Here is a 20,098-nt window from a genome sequence, read left to right as displayed (position 1 = left end):
ATATATGTATATAGGCCGGCATGTATAGAAGCACATACACACTCATATATATGTATATAGGCCGGCATGTATAGAAGCACAGATACACACTCATATATATGTATAAAGGCCGGCATGTATAGAATCACATACACACTCATATATATGTAGAAAGGCCGGCATGTATAGAAGCACATAAACACTCATATATATATATGTATATAGGCCGGCATGTATAGAAGCACATACACACTCATATATATGTATATAGGCCGGCATGTATAGAAGCACATACACACACATATATATGTATATGGGCCGGCATGTATAGAAGCACATACACACTCATATATATGTATATGGGCCGGCATGTATAGAAGCACATACACACTCATATATATGTATATAGGCCGGCATGTATAGAAGCACGTACACTCATATATATGTATATAGGCCGGCATGTATAGAATCACATACACACTCATATATATGTATATAGGCCGGCATGTATAGAAGCACATACACAGTCATATATATGTATATAGGCCGGCATGTATATGATCACATACACTCATATATTTGTATATAGGCCGGCATGTATAGGATCACATACACACTCATATATTTGTATATAGGCCGGCATGTATAGAAGCACAGACACACTCATATATATGTATATAGGCCGGCATGTATAGAAGCACATACACACTCATATATGTGTATATAGGCCGGCAGGTATAGAAGCGCATACACACTCATATGTGTATATAGGCCGGCATGTATAGAAGCACATACACACTCATATATATATGTATATAGGCCGGCATGTATAAAAGCACATACACACTCATATATATGTATATAGGCCGGCATGTATAAAAGCACATACACACTCATATATATGTATATAGGCCGGCATGTATAGAATCACATACACACTCATATATATGTATATAGGCCAGCATGTATAGAATCACATACACACTCATATATATGTATATAGGCCGGCATGTACAGAAGCACATACACACTCCTATATATGTATATAGGCCGGCATGTACAGAAGCACATACACACTCATATATATGTATATAGGCCGGCATGTATAGAAGCACATACACAGTCATATATATGTATATAGGCCGGCATGTATAGAAGCGCATACACACTCATATATGTGTATATAGGCCGGCATGTATAGAAGCACAGATACACACTCATATATATGTATATAGGCCGGCATGTATAGAAGCACATACACACTCATATGTATATAAGCCGGCATGTATAGAAGCACATACACACTCATATATATGTATATAGGCCAGCATGTTTAGAAGCACATACACACTCATATGTATATAGGCCGGCATGTATAGAAGCACAGATGCACACTCATATATATGTATATAGGCCGGCATGTATAGAAGCACATACACACACACATATATATGTATATAGGCCGGCATGTATAGAAGCACATACACACTCATATATATGTATATAGGCCGGCATGTATAGAAGCACATACACACTCATATATATGTATATAGGCCGGCATGTATAGAAGCACATACACACTCATATATATGTATATAGGCCAGCATGTATAGAAGCACATAAACACTCATATATATGTATATAGGCCGGCATGTATAGAAGCACATACACACTCATATATATGTATATAGGCCGGCATGTATAGAAGCACATACACACTCATATATATGTATATAGGCCGGCATGTATAGAAGCACATACACACTCATATATATGTATATAGGCCGGCATGTATAGAAGCACATGCACACTCATATATATATGTATATAGGCCGGCATGTATAGAAGCACATACACACTCATATATATGTATATAGGCCGGCATGTATAGAAGCACATACACACTCATATATATGTATATAGGCCGGCATGTATAGAAGCACATACACACTCATATATATGTATATAGGCCGGCATGTATAGAAGCACATACACACTCATATATATGTATATAGGCCGGCATGTATAGAAGCACATACACACTCATATATATGTATATAGGCCGGCATGTATAGAAGCACATACACACTCATATATATGTATATAGGCCGGCATGTATAGAAGCACATACACACTCATATATATGTATATAGGCCGGCATGTATAGAAGCACATACACACTCATATATATGTATAAAGGCCGGCATGTATAGAATCACATACACACTCATATATATGTATAAAGGCCGGCATGTATAGAAGCACATAAACACTCATATATATATATGTATATAGGCCGGCATGTATAGAAGCACATATATATTGGGTGACATTTATCAGTGGTGAGAATTCCCTCCTTACTGACAGGTGTCATGGCCGCCGCTCCTCCCTGTCAGTAAACTGTAAGTTTGGTGTTTTTGTGTTAAGTTTCGAGGGGATGTGAGATTTCTCAGGCGTACAGTAACTGCTCCGATCTCTTCTGTCAGCGCATCTGTCTCTGAGAGGGGGTGCTGCCTGCCGCTCAGGATAGTGGGAGAGTATGAGGTCCCTGCAGGGACGCTGCTCACATGACCCCCAGCCGCGGTCACTCACCGTCCCCATCAATGTCATTGTCACAGGCGTCTCCCTCTCCGTTGGCGTCGGTGTTTTTCTGATCATTGTTGGGGACATTGGGACAATTGTCACAGGCGTCGCCAAATGAGTCGGTGTCTGAGTTCTGCTGGTCCTTGTTGGGCACAAGCCGGCAGTTATCCTGAAAGACAAGACCCTGGTCACCACCTGGAGGAATGTGGTCCTCAGGAGAAGAGCACGCCTATGACTGCGCCCGGCTCCGTGTTACCTCAACGTTCTTAATACCGTCACCATCCGCGTCCTCATCGCACTGGTCTCCGATCCCGTCATTATCCGCGTCCTCCTGGCCAGAGTTTGGTGTAAGCCTACAGTTATCCTGCAGAAATAGATCATCAAAGGGGGGGTTACTGGGACCAGCGAGTCTACAAGGCTGGGGGGCAACGAAGACTGGCGAGTCTACAGAGCTGGGGGGCAACTAAGACCGGCGAGTCTACAGAGCTGGGGGACCACTAAGAACGGCGAGTCTACAGAGCTGGGGGGCTACTGGGACCAGCGAGTCTACAGAGCTGGGGGGCTACTGGGACCAGCGAGTCTACAGAGCTGGGGGGCTACTGGGACCAGCGAGTCTACAGAGCTGGGGGGCTACTGGGACCAGCGAGTCTACAGAGCTGGGGGGCCACTAAGACCAGCGAGTCTACAGAGCTGGGGGGCAACTAAGACCGGCGAGTCTACAGAGCTGGGGGACCACTAAGAACGGCGAGTCTACAGAGCTGGGGGGCTACTGGGACCAGCGAGTCTACAGAGCTGGGGGGCTACTGGGACCAGCGAGTCTACAGAACTGGGGGGCTACTGGGACCAGCGAGTCTACAGAGCTGGGGGGCCACTAAGACCAGCGAGTCTACAGAGCTGGGGAGCCACTAAGACCAGCGAGTCTACAGAGCTGGGGAGCCACTAAGACCAGCGAGTCTACAGAGCTGGGGAGCCACTAAGACCAGCGAGTCTACAGAGCTGGGGGGCCACTAAGACCAGCGAGTCTACAGAGCTAGGGGGCCACCAAGACCAGCGAGTCTTCAGCCGCCCTCTACCCCGGCCGCCATCCCAGGACCGTCCGTTAATTCCTCATCGCACCTGGCGGCAGTGCTTGTTGTTGTCGATACACGGCATCGGCTCATCGGGATATCCATCAATGTCCGTGTCTCGGCCGCACGTGTATCCGTTTCCTGCCCAGCCGACATTACACTGCGAGGAGACAGACAATGAGCAAATCAGGAGGGACTGCCAGCGGGAACACGGGACGAGACGCCGGGACTTACCGCACACGTGACAGCGCCGTTCCTCTCAAATACACAGTGCGCGTTCACATGGCAGGGGTTGAAGGCCGGGCCGACGCACGACTTCTTAGGCGCACATCCCATAGACTGGTTTCCAACAAATCCCGCCTTACAGGGCCCACACTTATAGGAGCCCTGAAAAGACACAACAGGGGTGAGTACAATGAAAGGGACACGGGGAGGGGAGATGCGGGGACGCGGAGACTTACCACCGTATTCGTACAGACCGAATTTGCTGCGCAGCCGCCGTTATTCCCATCATTACATTCATCAATGTCCACGCAAACCTGAGGGGGATGGAAGACCATGAGAGACTTACTCCACATCACACCGGACCCCCATAAACTTACTCCACATCACACCGGACCCCCATACACTTACTCCACATCACACCGGACCCCCATACACTTACTCCACATCACACCGGACCCCCATACACTTACTCCACATCACACCGGACCCCCATACACTTACTCCACATCACACCGGACCCCCATACACTTACTCCACATCACACCGGACCCCCATACACTTACTCCACATCACACCGGACCCTCATACACTTACTCCACATCACACCGCACCACGAGAGACTTACTCCACATCACACCGGACCCCCATACACTTACTCCACATCACACCGGACCCTCATACACTTACTCCACATCACACCGCACCACGAGAGACTTACTCCACATCACACCGGACCCCCATACACTTACTCCACATCACACCGGACCCACATACACTTACTCCACATCACACCGGACCCCCATACACTTACTCCACATCACACCGGACCCCCATACACTTACTCCACATCACACCGGACCCCCATACACTTACTCCACATCACACCGGACCCTTCATACACGTACTCCACATCACACCGGACCCCTCATACACTTACTCCACATCACACCGGACCCCTCATACACTTACTCCACATCACACCGGACCCCTCATACACTTACTCCACATCACACCGTACCCCTCATACATTTACTCCACATCACACCGGACCCCCATACACTTACTCCACATCACACCAGACCCCCATACACTTACTCCACATCACACCGGACCCCCATACACTTACTCCACATCACAACGGACCCCAATACACTTACTCCACATCACACCGGACCCCCATACACTTACTCCACATCATACCGGACCCCTCATACACTTACTCCACATCATACCGGACCCCTCATACACTTACTCCACATCATACCGGACCCCTCATACACTTACTCCACATCACACCAGACCCCCATACACTTACTCCACATCAAACCTGACCCCCATACACTTACTCCACATCACACCGGACCCCCATACACTTACTCCACATCACACCGGACCCCCCATACACTTACTCCACATCACACCGGACCCCCATACACTTACTCCACATCATACCTGACCCCCATACACTTACTCCACATCACACCAGATTTTATTCTCACCTGTTTGCTGGCTTTGGCATAGTCAGTGCCCACTCCAGACACAGTGTTGCCCCTGTACCCTCGAGGACAGGCTTCACAGCGGAATCCAGGAGACGTGTTGATGCATTTAGAGCCAGTGAAACAAGGGTTGGTGTGAGAGCACTGAGGGAAACAAGTGTAGAATCAGCGTTATATCCCCTCACACCACACACAATTCATAAGACCACCAGTCCATACCTCATTAATGTCTGCACAGTGAGATCCATTGCCATGAGATCCAGGAGGACACGGGCCACAGCGATACCCTGGGTACTCATAGGTCTCCATACAGTCCACACCTTGGAAACACGGGCTGGGATTACAGCGAGAGCGATGTTCATGGAAGCCTGTGAGACAGTAACGAACAATACATACTGTGGACCTGTTACTATAACCTATGTCTGCTGGATCTCTGTAGTCTCTGTTACTCTACAGTAGGAGAGGTGTCTGTGTCTGCTGGATCTCTGTAGTCTCTGTTACTCTACAGTAGGAGAGGTGTCTGTGTCTGCTGGATCTCTGTAGTCTCTGTTACTCTACAGTAGGAGAGGTGTCTGTGTCTGCGGGATCTCTGTAGTCTCTGTTACTCTACAGTAGGAGAGGTGACTGTGTCTGCTGGATCTCTGTAGTCTCTGTTACTCTACAGTAGGAGAGGTGTCTGTGTCTGCTGGATCTCTGTAATCTCTGTTACTCTACAGTAGGAGAGGTGTCTGTGTCTGCTGGATCTCTGTAGTCTCTGTTACTCTACAGTAGGAGAGGTGTCTGTGTCTGCTGGATCTCTGTAGTCTCTGTTACTCTACAGTAGGAGAGGTGTCTGTGTCTGCTGGATCTCTGTAGTCTCTGTTACTCTACAGTAGGAGAGGTGTCTGTGACTGCTGGATCTCTGTAGTCTCTGTTACTCTACAGTAGGAGAGGTGACTGTGTCTGCTGGATCTCTGTAGTCTCTGTTACTCTACAGTAGGAGAGGTGTCTGTGTCTGCTGGTTCTCTGTAGTCTCTGTTACTCTACAGTAGGAGAGGTGACTGTCTGCTGGATCTCTGTAGTCTCTGTTACTCTACAGTAGGAGAGGTGTCTGTGTCTGCTCGATCTCTGTAGTCTCTGTTACTCTACAGTAGGAGAGGTGTCTGCTGGATCTCTGTAGTCTCTGTTACTCTACAGTAGGAGAGGTGTCTGCTGGATCTCTGTAGTCTCTGTTACTCTACAGTAGGAGAGGTGTCTGTGTCTGCTGGATCTCTGTAGTCTCTGTTACTCTACAGTAGGAGAGGTGTCTGTGTCTGCTGGATCTCTGTAGTCTCTGTTACTCTACAGTAGGAGAGGTGACTGTGTCTGCTGGATCTCTGTAGTCTCTGTTACTCTACAGTAGGAGAGGTGACTGTGTCTGCTGGATCTCTGTAGTCTCTGTTACTCTACAGTAGGAGAGGTGACTGTGTCGGCTGGATCTCTGTAGTCTCTGTTACTCTACAGTAGGAGAGGTGACTGTGTCTGCTGGATCTCTGTAGTCTCTGTTACTCTACAGTAGGAGAGGTGTCTGTGTCTGCTGGATCTCTGTAGTCTCTGTTACTCTACAGTAGGAGAGGTGACTGTGACTGCTGGATCTCTGTAGTCTCTGTTACTCTACAGTAGGAGAGGTGTCTGCTGGATCTCTGTAATCTCTGTTACTCTACAGTAGGAGAGGTGACTGTGTCTGCTGGATCTCTGTAGTCTCTGTTACTCTACAGTAGGAGAGGTGACTGTGACTGCTGGATCTCTGTAATCTCTGTTACTCTACAGTAGGAGAAGTGTCTGCTGGATCTCTGTAGTCTCTGTTACTCTACAGTAGGAGAGGTGACTGTGTCTGCTGGATCTCTGTAGTCTCTGTTACTCTACAGTAGGAGAGGTGACTGTGTCTGCTGGATCTCTGTAGTCTCTGTTACTCTACAGTAGGAGAGGTGTCTGTGTCTGCTGGTTCTCTGTAGTCTCTGTTACTCTACAGTAGGAGAGGTGACTGTCTGCTGGATCTCTGTAATCTCTGTTACTCTACAGTAGGAGAGGTGACTGTGTCTGCTGGATCTCTGTAGTCTCTGTTACTCTACAGTAGGAGAGGTGACTGTGTCTGCTGGATCTCTGTAACTCTACAGTAGGAGAGGTGACTGTGTCTGCTGGATCTCTGTAGTCTCTGTTACTCTACAGTAGGAGAGGTGTCTGTGACTGCTGGATCTCTGTAGTCTCTGTTACTCTACAGTAGGAGAGGTGACTGTGTCTGCTGGATCTCTGTAGTCTCTGTTACTCTGCAGTAGGAGAGGTGTCTGTGTCTGCTGGATCTCTGTAGTCTCTGTTACTCTACAGTAGGAGAGGTGACTGTGTCTGCTGGATCTCTGTAGTCTCTGTTACTCTACAGTAGGAGAGGTGACTGTGTCTGCTGGATCTCTGTATTCTGTTACTCTACAGTAGGAGAGGTGACTGTGTCTGCTGGATCTCTGTAGTCTCTGTTACTCTACAGTAGGAGAGGTGTCTGTGTCTGCTGGATCTCTGTAGTCTCTGTTACTCTACAGTAGGAGAGGTGACTGTCTGCTGGATCTCTGTAGTCTCTGTTACTCTACAGTAGGAGAGGTGTCTGTGTCTGCTGGATCTCTGTAATCTCTGTTACTCTACAGTAGGAGAGGTGACTGTGTCTGCTGGATCTCTGTAATCTCTGTTACTCTACAGTAGGAGAGGTGACTGTGACTGCTGGATCTCTGTAGTCTCTGTTACTCTACAGTAGGAGAGGTGACTGTGTCTGCTGGATCTCTGTAGTCTCTGTTACTCTACAGTAGGAGAGGTGACTGTGTCTGCTGGATCTCTGTAGTCTCTGTTACTCTACAGTAGGAGAGGTGACTGTGTCTGCTGGATCTCTGTAGTCTCTGTTACTCTACAGTAGGAGAGGTGTCTGTGTCTGCTGGATCTCTGTAGTCTCTGTTACTCTACAGTAGGAGAGGTGACTGTGTCTGCAGTATCTCTAGTCTCTGTTACTCTACAGTAGGAGAGGTGTCTGCTGGATCTCTGTAATCTCTGTTACTCTACAGTAGGAGAGGTGTCTGTGTCTGCTGGATCTCTGTAATCTCTGTTACTCTACAGTAGGAGAGGTGACTGTGTCTGCTGGATCTCTGTAGTCTCTGTTACTCTACAGTAGGAGAGGTGTCTGTGTCTGCTGGATCTCTGTAGTCTCTGTTACTCTACAGTAGGAGAAGTGACTGTCTCCTGGATCTCTGTAGTCTCTGTTACTCTACAGTAGGAGAGGTGTCTGTGTCTGCTGGATCTCTGTAGTCTCTGTTACTCTACAGTAGGAGAGGTGACTGTCGGCTGGATCTCTGTAATCTCTGTTACTCTACAGTAGGAGAGGTGACTGTGTCTGCTGGATCTCTGTAGTCTCTGTTACTCTACAGTAGGAGAGGTGTCTGTCTGCTGGATCTCTGTAATCTCTGTTACTCTACAGTAGGAGAGGTGTCTGTGTCTGCTGGATCTCTGTAGTCTCTGTTACTCTACAGTAGGAGAGGTGTCTGTCTGCTGGATCTCTGTAATCTCTGTTACTCTACAGTAGGAGAGGTGTCTGTGTCTGCTGGATCTCTGTAATCTCTGTTACTCTACAGTAGGAGAGGTGACTGTGTCTGCTGGATCTCTGTAATCTCTGTTACTCTACAGTAGGAGAGGTGACTGTGTCTGCGGGATCTCTGTAGTCTATGTTACTCTACAGTAGGAGAGGTGACTGTGTCGGCTGGATCTCTGTAGTCTCTGTTACTCTACAGTAGGAGAGGTGACTGTGTCTGCTGGATCTCTGTAGTCTCTGTTACTCTACAGTAGGAGAGGTGTCTGTGTCTGCTGGATCTCTGTAGTCTCTGTTACTCTACAGAAGGAGAGGTGTCTGTGTCTGCTGGATCTCTGTAGTCTCTGTTACTCTACAGTAGGAGAGGTGACTGCTGGATCTCTGTAATCTCTGTTACTCTACAGTAGGAGAGGTGTCTGTGTCTGCTGGATCTCTGTAGTCTCTGTTACTCTACAGTAGGAGAGGTGTCTGTGTCTGCTGGATCTCTGTAATCTCTGTTACTCTACAGTAGGAGAGGTGTCTGTCTGCTGGATCTCTGTAGTCTCTGTTACTCTACAGTAGGAGAGGTGTCTGTGTCGGCTGGATCTCTGTAGTCTCTGTTACTCTACAGTAGGAGAGGTGACTGTCTGCTGGATCTCTGTAATCTCTGTTACTCTACAGTAGGAGAGGTGACTGTGTCTGCTGGATCTCTGTAGTCTCTGTTACTCTACAGTAGGAGAGGTGACTGTGTCTGCTGGATCTCTGTAGTCTCTGTTACTCTACAGTAGGATAGGTGACTGTGTCTGCTGGATCTCTGTAGTCTCTGTTACTCTACAGTAGGAGAGGTGACTGTGTCTGCTGGATCTCTGTAATCTCTGTTACTCTACAGTAGGAGAGGTGTCTGTGTCTGCTGGATCTCTGTAGTCTCTGTTACTCTACAGTAGGAGAAGTGTCTGTGTCTGCTGGATCTCTGTAATCTCTGTTACTCTACAGTAGGAGAGGTGACTGTGTCTGCTGGATCTCTGTAATCTCTGTTACTCTACAGTAGGAGAGGTGTCTGTCTGCTGGATCTCTGTAGTCTCTGTTACTCTACAGTAGGAGAGGTGACTGTGACTGCTGGATCTCTGTAATCTCTGTTACTCTACAGTAGGAGAGGTGTCTGTCTGCTGGATCTCTGTAGTCTCTGTTACTCTACAGTAGGAGAGGTGACTGTGTCTGCTGGATCTCTGAAGTCTCTGTTACTCTACAGTAGGAGAGGTGACTGTGTCTGCTGGATCTCTGTAATCTCTGTTACTCTACAGTAGGAGAGGTGTCTGTGTCTGCTGGATCTCTGTAGTCTCTGTTACTCTACAGTAGGAGAGGTGACTGCTGGATCTCTGTAGTCTCTGTTACTCTACAGTAGGAGAGGTGACTGTGTCTGCTGGATCTCTGTAGTCTCTGTTACTCTACAGTAGGAGAGGTGACTGTGTCTGCTGGATCTCTGTAGTCTCTGTTACTCTACAGTAGGAGAGGTGTCTGTGTCTGCTGGATCTCTGTAGTCTCTGTTACTCTACAGTAGGAGAGGTGTCTGTCTGCTGGATCTCTGTAGTCTCTGTTACTCTACAGTAGGAGAGGTGACTGTGTCTGCTGGATCTCTGTAGTCTCTGTTACTCTACAGTAGGAGAGGTGTCTGTCTGCTGGATCTCTGTAGTCTCTGTTACTCTACAGTAGGAGAGGTGACTGTGTCTGCTGGATCTCTGTAGTCTCTGTTACTCTACAGTAGGAGAGGTGTCTGTGACTGCTGGATCTCTGTAGTCTCTGTTACTCTACAATAGGAGAGGTGTCTGTGTCTGCGGGATCTCTGTAATCTCTGTTACTCTACAGTAGGAGAGGTGTCTGTGTCTGCTGGATCTCTGTAGTCTCTGTTACTCTACAGTAGGAGAGGTGACTGTGTCTGCTGGATCTCTGTAGTCTCTGTTACTCTACAGTAGGAGAGGTGTCTGTGTCTGCTGGATCTCTGTAGTCTCTGTTACTCTACAGTAGGAGAGGAGACTGTGTCTGCGGGATCTCTGATCTCTGTTACTCTACAGTAGGAGAGGTGTCTGTGTCTGCTGGATCTCTGTAATCTCTGTTACTCTACAGTAGGAGAGGTGTCTGTGTCTGCGGGATCTCTGTAATCTCTGTTACTCTACAGTAGGAGAGGTGACTGTGTCTGCTGGATCTCTGTAATCTCTGTTACTCTACAGTAGGAGAGTTGTCTGTGTCTGCTGGATCTCTATAGTCTCTGTTACTCTACAGTAGGAGAGGTGTCTGTGACTGCTGGATCTCTGTAGTCTCTGTTACTCTACAGTAGGAGAGGTGACTGTCTGCTGGATCTCTGTAGTCTCTATTACTCTACAGTAGGAGAGGTGACTGTGTCTGCTGGATCTCTGTAGTCTCTGTTACTCTACAGTAGGAGAGGTGACTGTGTCTGCTGGATCTCTGTAGTCTCTGTTACTCTACAGTAGGAGAGGTGACTGTGTCTGCTGGATCTCTGTAGTCTCTGTTACTCTACAGTAGGAGAGGTGACTGTGTCTGCGGGATCTCTGATCTCTGTTACTCTACAGTAGGAGAGGAGAGGTGTCTGTGTCTGCTGGATCTCTGTAATCTCTGTTACTCTACAGTAGGAGAGGTGTCTGCTGGATCTCTGTAATCTCTGTTACTCTACAGTAGGAGAGGTGACTGTGTCTGCTGGATCTCTGTAATCTCTGTTACTCTACAGTAGGAGAGGTGTCTGTGGGATCTCTGTAATCTCTGTTACTCTACAGTAGGAGAGGTGACTGTGTCTGCTGGATCTCTGTAATCTCTGTTACTCTACAGTAGGAGAGGTGTCTGTGTCTGCTGGATCTCTGTAGTCTCTGTTACTCTACAGTAGGAGAGGTGACTGTGTCTGCTGGATCTCTGTAGTCTCTGTTACTCTACAGTAGGAGAGGTGTCTGTGTCTGCTGGATCTCTGTAGTCTCTGTTACTCTACAGTAGGAGAGGTGACTGTGTCTGCTGGATCTCTGTAGTCTCTGTTACTCTACAGTAGGAGAGGTGTCTGTGTCTGCTGGATCTCTGTAGTCTCTGTTACTCTACAGTAGGAGAGGTGTCTGTGACTGCTGGATCTCTGTAGTCTCTGTTACTCTACAGTAGGAGAGGTGACTGTGTCTGCTGGATCTCTGTAGTCTCTGTTACTCTACAGTAGGAGAGGTGCCTGTGTCTGCTGGATCTCTGTAGTCTCTGTTACTCTACAGTAGGAGAGGTGACTGTGTCTGCTGGATCTCTGTAATCTCTGTTACTCTACAGTAGGAGAGGTGTCTGTGTCTGCTGGATCTCTGTAGTCTCTGTTACTCTACAGTAGGAGAAGTGTCTGTGTCTGCTGGATCTCTGTAATCTCTGTTACTCTACAGTAGGAGAGGTGACTGTGTCTGCTGGATCTCTGTAATCTCTGTTACTCTACAGTAGGAGAGGTGTCTGTCTGCTGGATCTCTGTAGTCTCTGTTACTCTACAGTAGGAGAGGTGACTGTGACTGCTGGATCTCTGTAATCTCTGTTACTCTACAGTAGGAGAGGTGTCTGTCTGCTGGATCTCTGTAGTCTCTGTTACTCTACAGTAGGAGAGGTGACTGTGTCTGCTGGATCTCTGTAGTCTCTGTTACTCTACAGTAGGAGAGGTGTCTGCTGGATCTCTGAAGTCTCTGTTACTCTACAGTAGGAGAGGTGACTGTGTCTGCTGGATCTCTGTAATCTCTGTTACTCTACAGTAGGAGAGGTGTCTGTGTCTGCTGGATCTCTGTAGTCTATGTTACTCTACAGTAGGAGAGGTGTCTGTCTGCTGGATCTCTGTAGTCTCTGTTAGTCTACAGTAGGAGAGGTGACTGTGTCTGCTGGATCTCTGTAGTCTCTGTTAGTCTACAGTAGGAGAGGTGACTGTGTCTGCTGGATCTCTGTAGTCTCTGTTACTCTACAGTAGGAGAGGTGACTGTGTCTGCTGGATCTCTGTAGTCTCTGTTACTCTACAGTAGGAGAGGTGACTGTGTCTGCTGGATCTCTGTAGTCTCTGTTACTCTACAGTAGGAGAGGTGACTGTGTCTGCTGGATCTCTGTAGTCTCTGTTACTCTACAGTAGGAGAGGTGACTGTGTCTGCTGGATCTCTGTAATCTCTGTTACTCTACAGTAGGAGAGGTGTCTGTGTCTGCTGGATCTCTGTAGTCTCTGTTACTCTACAGTAGGAGAGGTGACTGCTGGATCTCTGTAGTCTCTGTTACTCTACAGTAGGAGAGGTGACTGTGTCTGCTGGATCTCTGTAGTCTCTGTTACTCTACAGTAGGAGAGGTGACTGTGTCTGCTGGATCTCTGTAATCTCTGTTACTCTACAGTAGGAGAGGTGTCTGTCTGCTGGATCTCTGTAGTCTCTGTTACTCTACAGTAGGAGAGGTGACTGTGACTGCTGGATCTCTGTAATCTCTGTTACTCTACAGTAGGAGAGGTGTCTGTCTGCTGGATCTCTGTAGTCTCTGTTACTCTACAGTAGGAGAGGTGACTGTGTCTGCTGGATCTCTGTAGTCTCTGTTACTCTACAGTAGGAGAGGTGTCTGCTGGATCTCTGAAGTCTCTGTTACTCTACAGTAGGAGAGGTGACTGTGTCTGCTGGATCTCTGTAATCTCTGTTACTCTACAGTAGGAGAGGTGTCTGTGTCTGCTGGATCTCTGTAGTCTCTGTTACTCTACAGTAGGAGAGGTGTCTGTGTCTGCTGGATCTCTGTAGTCTATGTTACTCTACAGTAGGAGAGGTGTCTGTCTGCTGGATCTCTGTAGTCTCTGTTAGTCTACAGTAGGAGAGGTGACTGTGTCTGCTGGATCTCTGTAGTCTCTGTTACTCTACAGTAGGAGAGGTGACTGTGTCTGCTGGATCTCTGTAGTCTCTGTTACTCTACAGTAGGAGAGGTGACTGTGTCTGCTGGATCTCTGTAGTCTCTGTTACTCTACAGTAGGAGAGGTGACTGTGTCTGCTGGATCTCTGTAATCTCTGTTACTCTACAGTAGGAGAGGTGTCTGTGTCTGCTGGATCTCTGTAGTCTCTGTTACTCTACAGTAGGAGAGGTGACTGCTGGATCTCTGTAGTCTCTGTTACTCTACAGTAGGAGAGGTGACTGTGTCTGCTGGATCTCTGTAGTCTCTGTTACTCTACAGTAGGAGAGGTGACTGTGTCTGCTGGATCTCTGTAGTCTCTGTTACTCTACAGTAGGAGAGGTGTCTGTGTCTGCTGGATCTCTGTAGTCTCTGTTACTCTACAGTAGGAGAGGTGTCTGTCTGCTGGATCTCTGTAGTCTCTGTTACTCTACAGTAGGAGAGGTGACTGTGTCTGCTGGATCTCTGTAGTCTCTGTTACTCTACAGTAGGAGAGGTGTCTGTCTGCTGGATCTCTGTAGTCTCTGTTACTCTACAGTAGGAGAGGTGACTGTGTCTGCTGGATCTCTGTAGTCTCTGTTACTCTACAGTAGGAGAGCTGTCTGTGACTGCTGGATCTCTGTAGTCTCTGTTACTCTACAATAGGAGAGGTGTCTGTGTCTGCGGGATCTCTGTAATCTCTGTTACTCTACAGTAGGAGAGGTGTCTGTGTCTGCTGGATCTCTGTAGTCTCTGTTACTCTACAGTAGGAGAGGTGACTGTGTCTGCTGGATCTCTGTAGTCTCTGTTACTCTACAGTAGGAGAGGTGTCTGTGTCTGCTGGATCTCTGTAGTCTCTGTTACTCTACAGTAGGAGAGGAGACTGTGTCTGCGGGATCTCTGATCTCTGTTACTCTACAGTAGGAGAGGTGTCTGTGTCTGCTGGATCTCTGTAATCTCTGTTACTCTACAGTAGGAGAGGTGTCTGTGTCTGCGGGATCTCTGTAATCTCTGTTACTCTACAGTAGGAGAGGTGACTGTGGGATCTCTGTAATCTCTGTTACTCTACAGTAGGAGAGGTGACTGTCTGCTGGATCTCTGTAGTCTCTATTACTCTACAGTAGGAGAGGTGACTGTGTCTGCTGGATCTCTGTAGTCTCTGTTACTCTACAGTAGGAGAGGTGACTGTGTCTGCTGGATCTCTGTAGTCTCTGTTACTCTACAGTAGGAGAGGTGACTGTGTCTGCTGGATCTCTGTAGTCTCTGTTACTCTACAGTAGGAGAGGTGTCTGTGTCTGCTGGATCTCTGTAGTCTCTGTTACTCTACAGTAGGAGAGGTGACTGTGTCTGCGGGATCTCTGATCTCTGTTACTCTACAGTAGGAGAGGAGAGGTGTCTGTGTCTGCTGGATCTCTGTAATCTCTGTTACTCTACAGTAGGAGAGGTGTCTGCTGGATCTCTGTAATCTCTGTTACTCTACAGTAGGAGAGGTGACTGTGTCTGCTGGATCTCTGTAATCTCTGTTACTCTACAGTAGGAGAGGTGTCTGTGGGATCTCTGTAATCTCTGTTACTCTACAGTAGGAGAGGTGACTGTGTCTGCTGGATCTCTGTAATCTCTGTTACTCTACAGTAGGAGAGGTGTCTGTGTCTGCTGGATCTCTGTAGTCTCTGTTACTCTACAGTAGGAGAGGTGACTGTGTCTGCTGGATCTCTGTAGTCTCTGTTACTCTACAGTAGGAGAGGTGTCTGTGTCTGCTGGATCTCTGTAGTCTCTGTTACTCTACAGTAGGAGAGGTGACTGTGTCTGCTGGATCTCTGTAGTCTCTGTTACTCTACAGTAGGAGAGGTGTCTGTGTCTGCTGGATCTCTGTAGTCTCTGTTACTCTACAGTAGGAGAGGTGTCTGTGACTGCTGGATCTCTGTAGTCTCTGTTACTCTACAGTAGGAGAGGTGACTGTGTCTGCTGGATCTCTGTAGTCTCTGTTACTCTACAGTAGGAGAGGTGCCTGTGTCTGCTGGATCTCTGTAGTCTCTGTTACTCTACAGTAGGAGAGGTGTCTGTGTCTGCTGGATCTCTGTAGTCTCTGTTACTCTACAGTAGGAGAGGTGACTGTGTCTGCGGGATCTCTGATCTCTGTTACTCTACAGTAGGAGAGGTGTCTGTCTGCTGGATCTCTGTAATCTCTGTTACTCTACAGTAGGAGAGGTGTCTGCTGGATCTCTGTAATCTCTGTTACTCTACAGTAGGAGAGGTGTCTGTGTCTGCGGGATCTCTGTAATCTCTGTTACTCTACAGTAGGAGAGGTGTCTGCTGGATCTCTGTAATCTCTGTTACTCTACAGTAGGAGAGGTGTCTGTGGGATCTCTGTAATCTCTGTTACTCTACAGTAGGAGAGGTGACTGTGTCTGCTGGATCTCTGTAATCTCTGTTACTCTACAGTAGGAGAGGTGTCTGTGTCTGCGGGATCTCTGTAATCTCTGTTACTCTACAGTAGGAGATGTGTCTGTGTCTGCTGGATCTCTGTAGTCTCTGTTACTCTACAGTAGGAGAGGTGTCTGTGTCTGCTGGATCTCTGTAATCTCTGTTACTCTATAGTAGGAGAGGTGTCTGCGGGATCTCTGTAATCTCTGTTACTCTACAGTAGGAGAGGTGACTGTGTCTGCTGGATCTCTGTAGTCTCTGTTACTCTACAGTAGGAGAGGTGTCTGTGTCTGCTGGATCTCTGTAGTCTCTGTTACTCTACAGTAGGAGAGGTGACTGTGTCTGCGGGATCTCTGATCTCTGTTACTCTACAGTAGGAGAGGTGCCTGTGTCTGCTGGATCTCTGTAATCTCTGTTACTCTACAGTAGGAGAGGTGTCTGCTGGATCTCTGTAATCTCTGTTACTCTACAGTAGGAGAGGTGATTGTGTCTGCTGGATCTCTGTAATCTCTGTTACTCTACAGTAGGAGAGGTGTCTGTGGGATCTCTGTAATCTCTGTTACTCTACAGTAGGAGAGGTGACTGTGTCTGCTGGATCTCTGTAATCTCTGTTACTCTACAGTAGGAGAGGTGTCTGTGTCTGCTGGATCTCTGTAGTCTCTGTTACTCTACAGTAGGAGAGGTGACTGTGTCTGCTGGATCTCTGTAGTCTCTGTTACTCTACAGTAGGAGAGGTGTCTGTGTCTGCTGGATCTCTGTAGTCTCTGTTACTCTACAGTAGGAGAGGTGACTGTGTCTGCTGGATCTCTGTAGTCTCTGTTACTCTACAGTAGGAGAGGTGTCTGTGTCTGCTGGATCTCTGTAGTCTCTGTTACTCTACAGTAGGAGAGGTGTCTGTGACTGCTGGATCTCTGTAGTCTCTGTTACTCTACAGTAGGAGAGGTGACTGTGTCTGCTGGATCTCTGTAGTCTCTGTTACTCTACAGTAGGAGAGGTGCCTGTGTCTGCTGGATCTCTGTAGTCTCTGTTACTCTACAGTAGGAGAGGTGTCTGTGTCTGCTGGATCTCTGTAGTCTCTGTTACTCTACAGTAGGAGAGGTGACTGTGTCTGCGGGATCTCTGATCTCTGTTACTCTACAGTAGGAGAGGTGTCTGTGTCTGCTGGATCTCTGTAATCTCTGTTACTCTACAGTAGGAGAGGTGTCTGCTGGATCTCTGTAATCTCTGTTACTCTACAGTAGGAGAGGTGTCTGTGTCTGCGGGATCTCTGTAATCTCTGTTACTCTACAGTAGGAGAGGTGTCTGCTGGATCTCTGTAATCTCTGTTACTCTACAGTAGGAGAGGTGTCTGTGGGATCTCTGTAATCTCTGTTACTCTACAGTAGGAGAGGTGACTGTGTCTGCTGGATCTCTGTAATCTCTGTTACTCTACAGTAGGAGAGGTGTCTGTGTCTGCGGGATCTCTGTAATCTCTGTTACTCTACAGTAGGAGATGTGTCTGTGTCTGCTGGATCTCTGTAGTCTCTGTTACTCTACAGTAGGAGAGGTGTCTGTGTCTGCTGGATCTCTGTAATCTCTGTTACTCTATAGTAGGAGAGGTGTCTGCGGGATCTCTGTAATCTCTGTTACTCTACAGTAGGAGAGGTGACTGTGTCTGCTGGATCTCTGTAGTCTCTGTTACTCTACAGTAGGAGAGGTGTCTGCTGGATCTCTGTAATCTCTGTTACTCTACAGTAGGAGAGGTGTCTGTGGGATCTCTGTAATCTCTGTTACTCTACAGTAGGAGAGGTGACTGTGTCTGCTGGATCTCTGTAATCTCTGTTACTCTACAGTAGGAGAGGTGTCTGTGTCTGCTGGATCTCTGTAGTCTCTGTTACTCTACAGTAGGAGAGGTGACTGTGTCTGCTGGATCTCTGTAGTCTCTGTTACTCTACAGTAGGAGAGGTGTCTGCTGGATCTCTGTAATCTCTGTTACTCTACAGTAGGAGAGGTGTCTGTGGGATCTCTGTAATCTCTGTTACTCTACAGTAGGAGAGGTGACTGTGTCTGCTGGATCTCTGTAATGTCTGTTACTCTACAGTAGGAGAGGTGTCTGTGTCTGCGGGATCTCTGTAATGTCTGTTACTCTACAGTAGGAGATGTGTCTGTGTCTGCTGGATCTCTGTAGTCTCTGTTACTCTACAGTAGGAGAGGTGACTGTCTGCTGGATCTCTGTAGTCTCTGTTACTCTACAGTAGGAGAGGTGACTGTGTCTGCTGGATCTCTGTAGTCTCTGTTACTCTACAGTAGGAGAGGTGTCTGTGTCTGCTGGATCTCTGTAATCTCTGTTACTCTACAGTAGGAGAGGTGACTGTGTCTGCTGGATCTCTGTAGTCTCTGTTACTCTACAGTAGGAGAGGTGACTGTGTCTGCTGGATCTCTGTAGTCTCTGTTACTCTACAGTAGGAGAGGTGACTGTGTCTGCTGGATCTCTGTAGTCTCTGTTACTCTACAGTAGGAGAGGTGACTGTGTCTGCTGGATCTCTGTAGTCTCTGTTACTCTACAGTAGGAGAGGTGTCTGCTGGATCTCTGTAATCTCTGTTACTCTACAGTAGGAGAGGTGTCTGTGGGATCTCTGTAATCTCTGTTACTCTACAGTAGGAGAGGTGACTGTGTCTGCTGGATCTCTGTAATGTCTGTTACTCTACAGTAGGAGAGGTGTCTGTGTCTGCGGGATCTCTGTAATGTCTGTTACTCTACAGTAGGAGATGTGTCTGTGTCTGCTGGATCTCTGTAGTCTCTGTTACTCTACAGTAGGAGAGGTGACTGTCTGCTGGATCTCTGTAGTCTCTGTTACTCTACAGTAGGAGAGGTGACTGTGTCTGCTGGATCTCTGTAGTCTCTGTTACTCTACAGTAGGAGAGGTGTCTGTGTCTGCTGGATCTCTGTAATCTCTGTTACTCTACAGTAGGAGAGGTGACTGTGTCTGCTGGATCTCTGTAGTCTCTGTTACTCTACAGTAGGAGAGGTGACTGTGTCTGCTGGATCTCTGTAGTCTCTGTTACTCTACAGTAGGAGAGGTGACTGTGTCTGCTGGATCTCTGTAGTCTCTGTTACTCTACAGTAGGAGAGGTGACTGTGTCTGCTGGATCTCTGTAATCTCTGTTACTCTACAGTAGGAGAGGTGTCTGTGTCTGCTGGATCTCTGTAGTCTCTGTTACTCTACAGTAGGAGAGGTGACTGTGTCTGCTGGATCTCTGTAGTCTCTGTTACTCTACAGTAGGAGAGGTGTCTGCTGGATCTCTGTTACTCTACAGTAGGAGAGGTGTCTGTGTCTGCGGGATCTCTGTAATCTCTGTTACTCTACAGTAGGAGAAGTGTCTGTGTCTGCTGGATCTCTGTAATCTCTGTTACTCTACAGTAGGAGAGGTGACTGTGTCTGCTGGATCTCTGTAATCTCTGTTACTCTACAGTAGGAGAGGTGACTGCTGTATCTCTGTAATCTCTGTTACTCTACAGTAGGAGAGGTGTCTGTCTGCTGGATCTCTGTAGTCTCTGTTACTCTACAGTAGGAGAGGTGACTGTGTCTGCTGGATCTCTGTAGTCTCTGTTACTCTACAGTAGGAGAGGTGTCTGCTGGATCTCTGAAGTCTCTGTTACTCTACAGTAGGAGAGGTGACTGTGTCTGCTGGATCTCTGTAATCTCTGTTACTCTACAGTAGGAGAGGTGTCTGTGTCTGCTGGATCTCTGTAGTCTCTGTTACTCTACAGTAGGAGAGGTGTCTGTGTCTGCTGGATCTCTGTAATCTCTGTTACTCTACAGTAGGAGAGGTGTCTGTGTCTGCTGGATCTCTGTAGTCTATGTTACTCTACAGTAGGAGAGGTGTCTGTCTGCTG

The 20,098-nt window shown here is 47.6% G+C and overlaps 1 protein-coding gene across 1 annotated transcript in view; it reads right to left on the bottom strand.

The window, feature by feature from the left end:
- LOC142665110 (thrombospondin-3-like) overlaps positions 1-20,098 on the bottom strand; it is a 39,341-nt gene that overhangs the window by 8,639 nt on the left and 10,604 nt on the right. Inside the window, exons 7-13 of the mRNA XM_075844656.1 lie at positions 5,570-5,718; positions 5,354-5,494; positions 4,091-4,168; positions 3,864-4,016; positions 3,679-3,789; positions 2,819-2,926; positions 2,572-2,731 (exon numbers count right to left, since the gene is read on the bottom strand). Coding sequence (XP_075700771.1) covers positions 2,572-2,731; positions 2,819-2,926; positions 3,679-3,789; positions 3,864-4,016; positions 4,091-4,168; positions 5,354-5,494; positions 5,570-5,718 — 900 coding nt within the window. The remainder of the gene's footprint in view (positions 1-2,571; positions 2,732-2,818; positions 2,927-3,678; positions 3,790-3,863; positions 4,017-4,090; positions 4,169-5,353; positions 5,495-5,569; positions 5,719-20,098) is intronic.

The sequence above is a fragment of the Rhinoderma darwinii genome, chromosome 12, assembly GCF_050947455.1.
Source record: "Rhinoderma darwinii isolate aRhiDar2 chromosome 12, aRhiDar2.hap1, whole genome shotgun sequence".
NCBI lineage: Eukaryota > Metazoa > Chordata > Amphibia > Anura > Rhinodermatidae > Rhinoderma > Rhinoderma darwinii.
The sequence above is the reverse complement of the archived record's forward strand: the minus strand, read 5'-3'. Positions and strand labels throughout refer to the sequence as shown.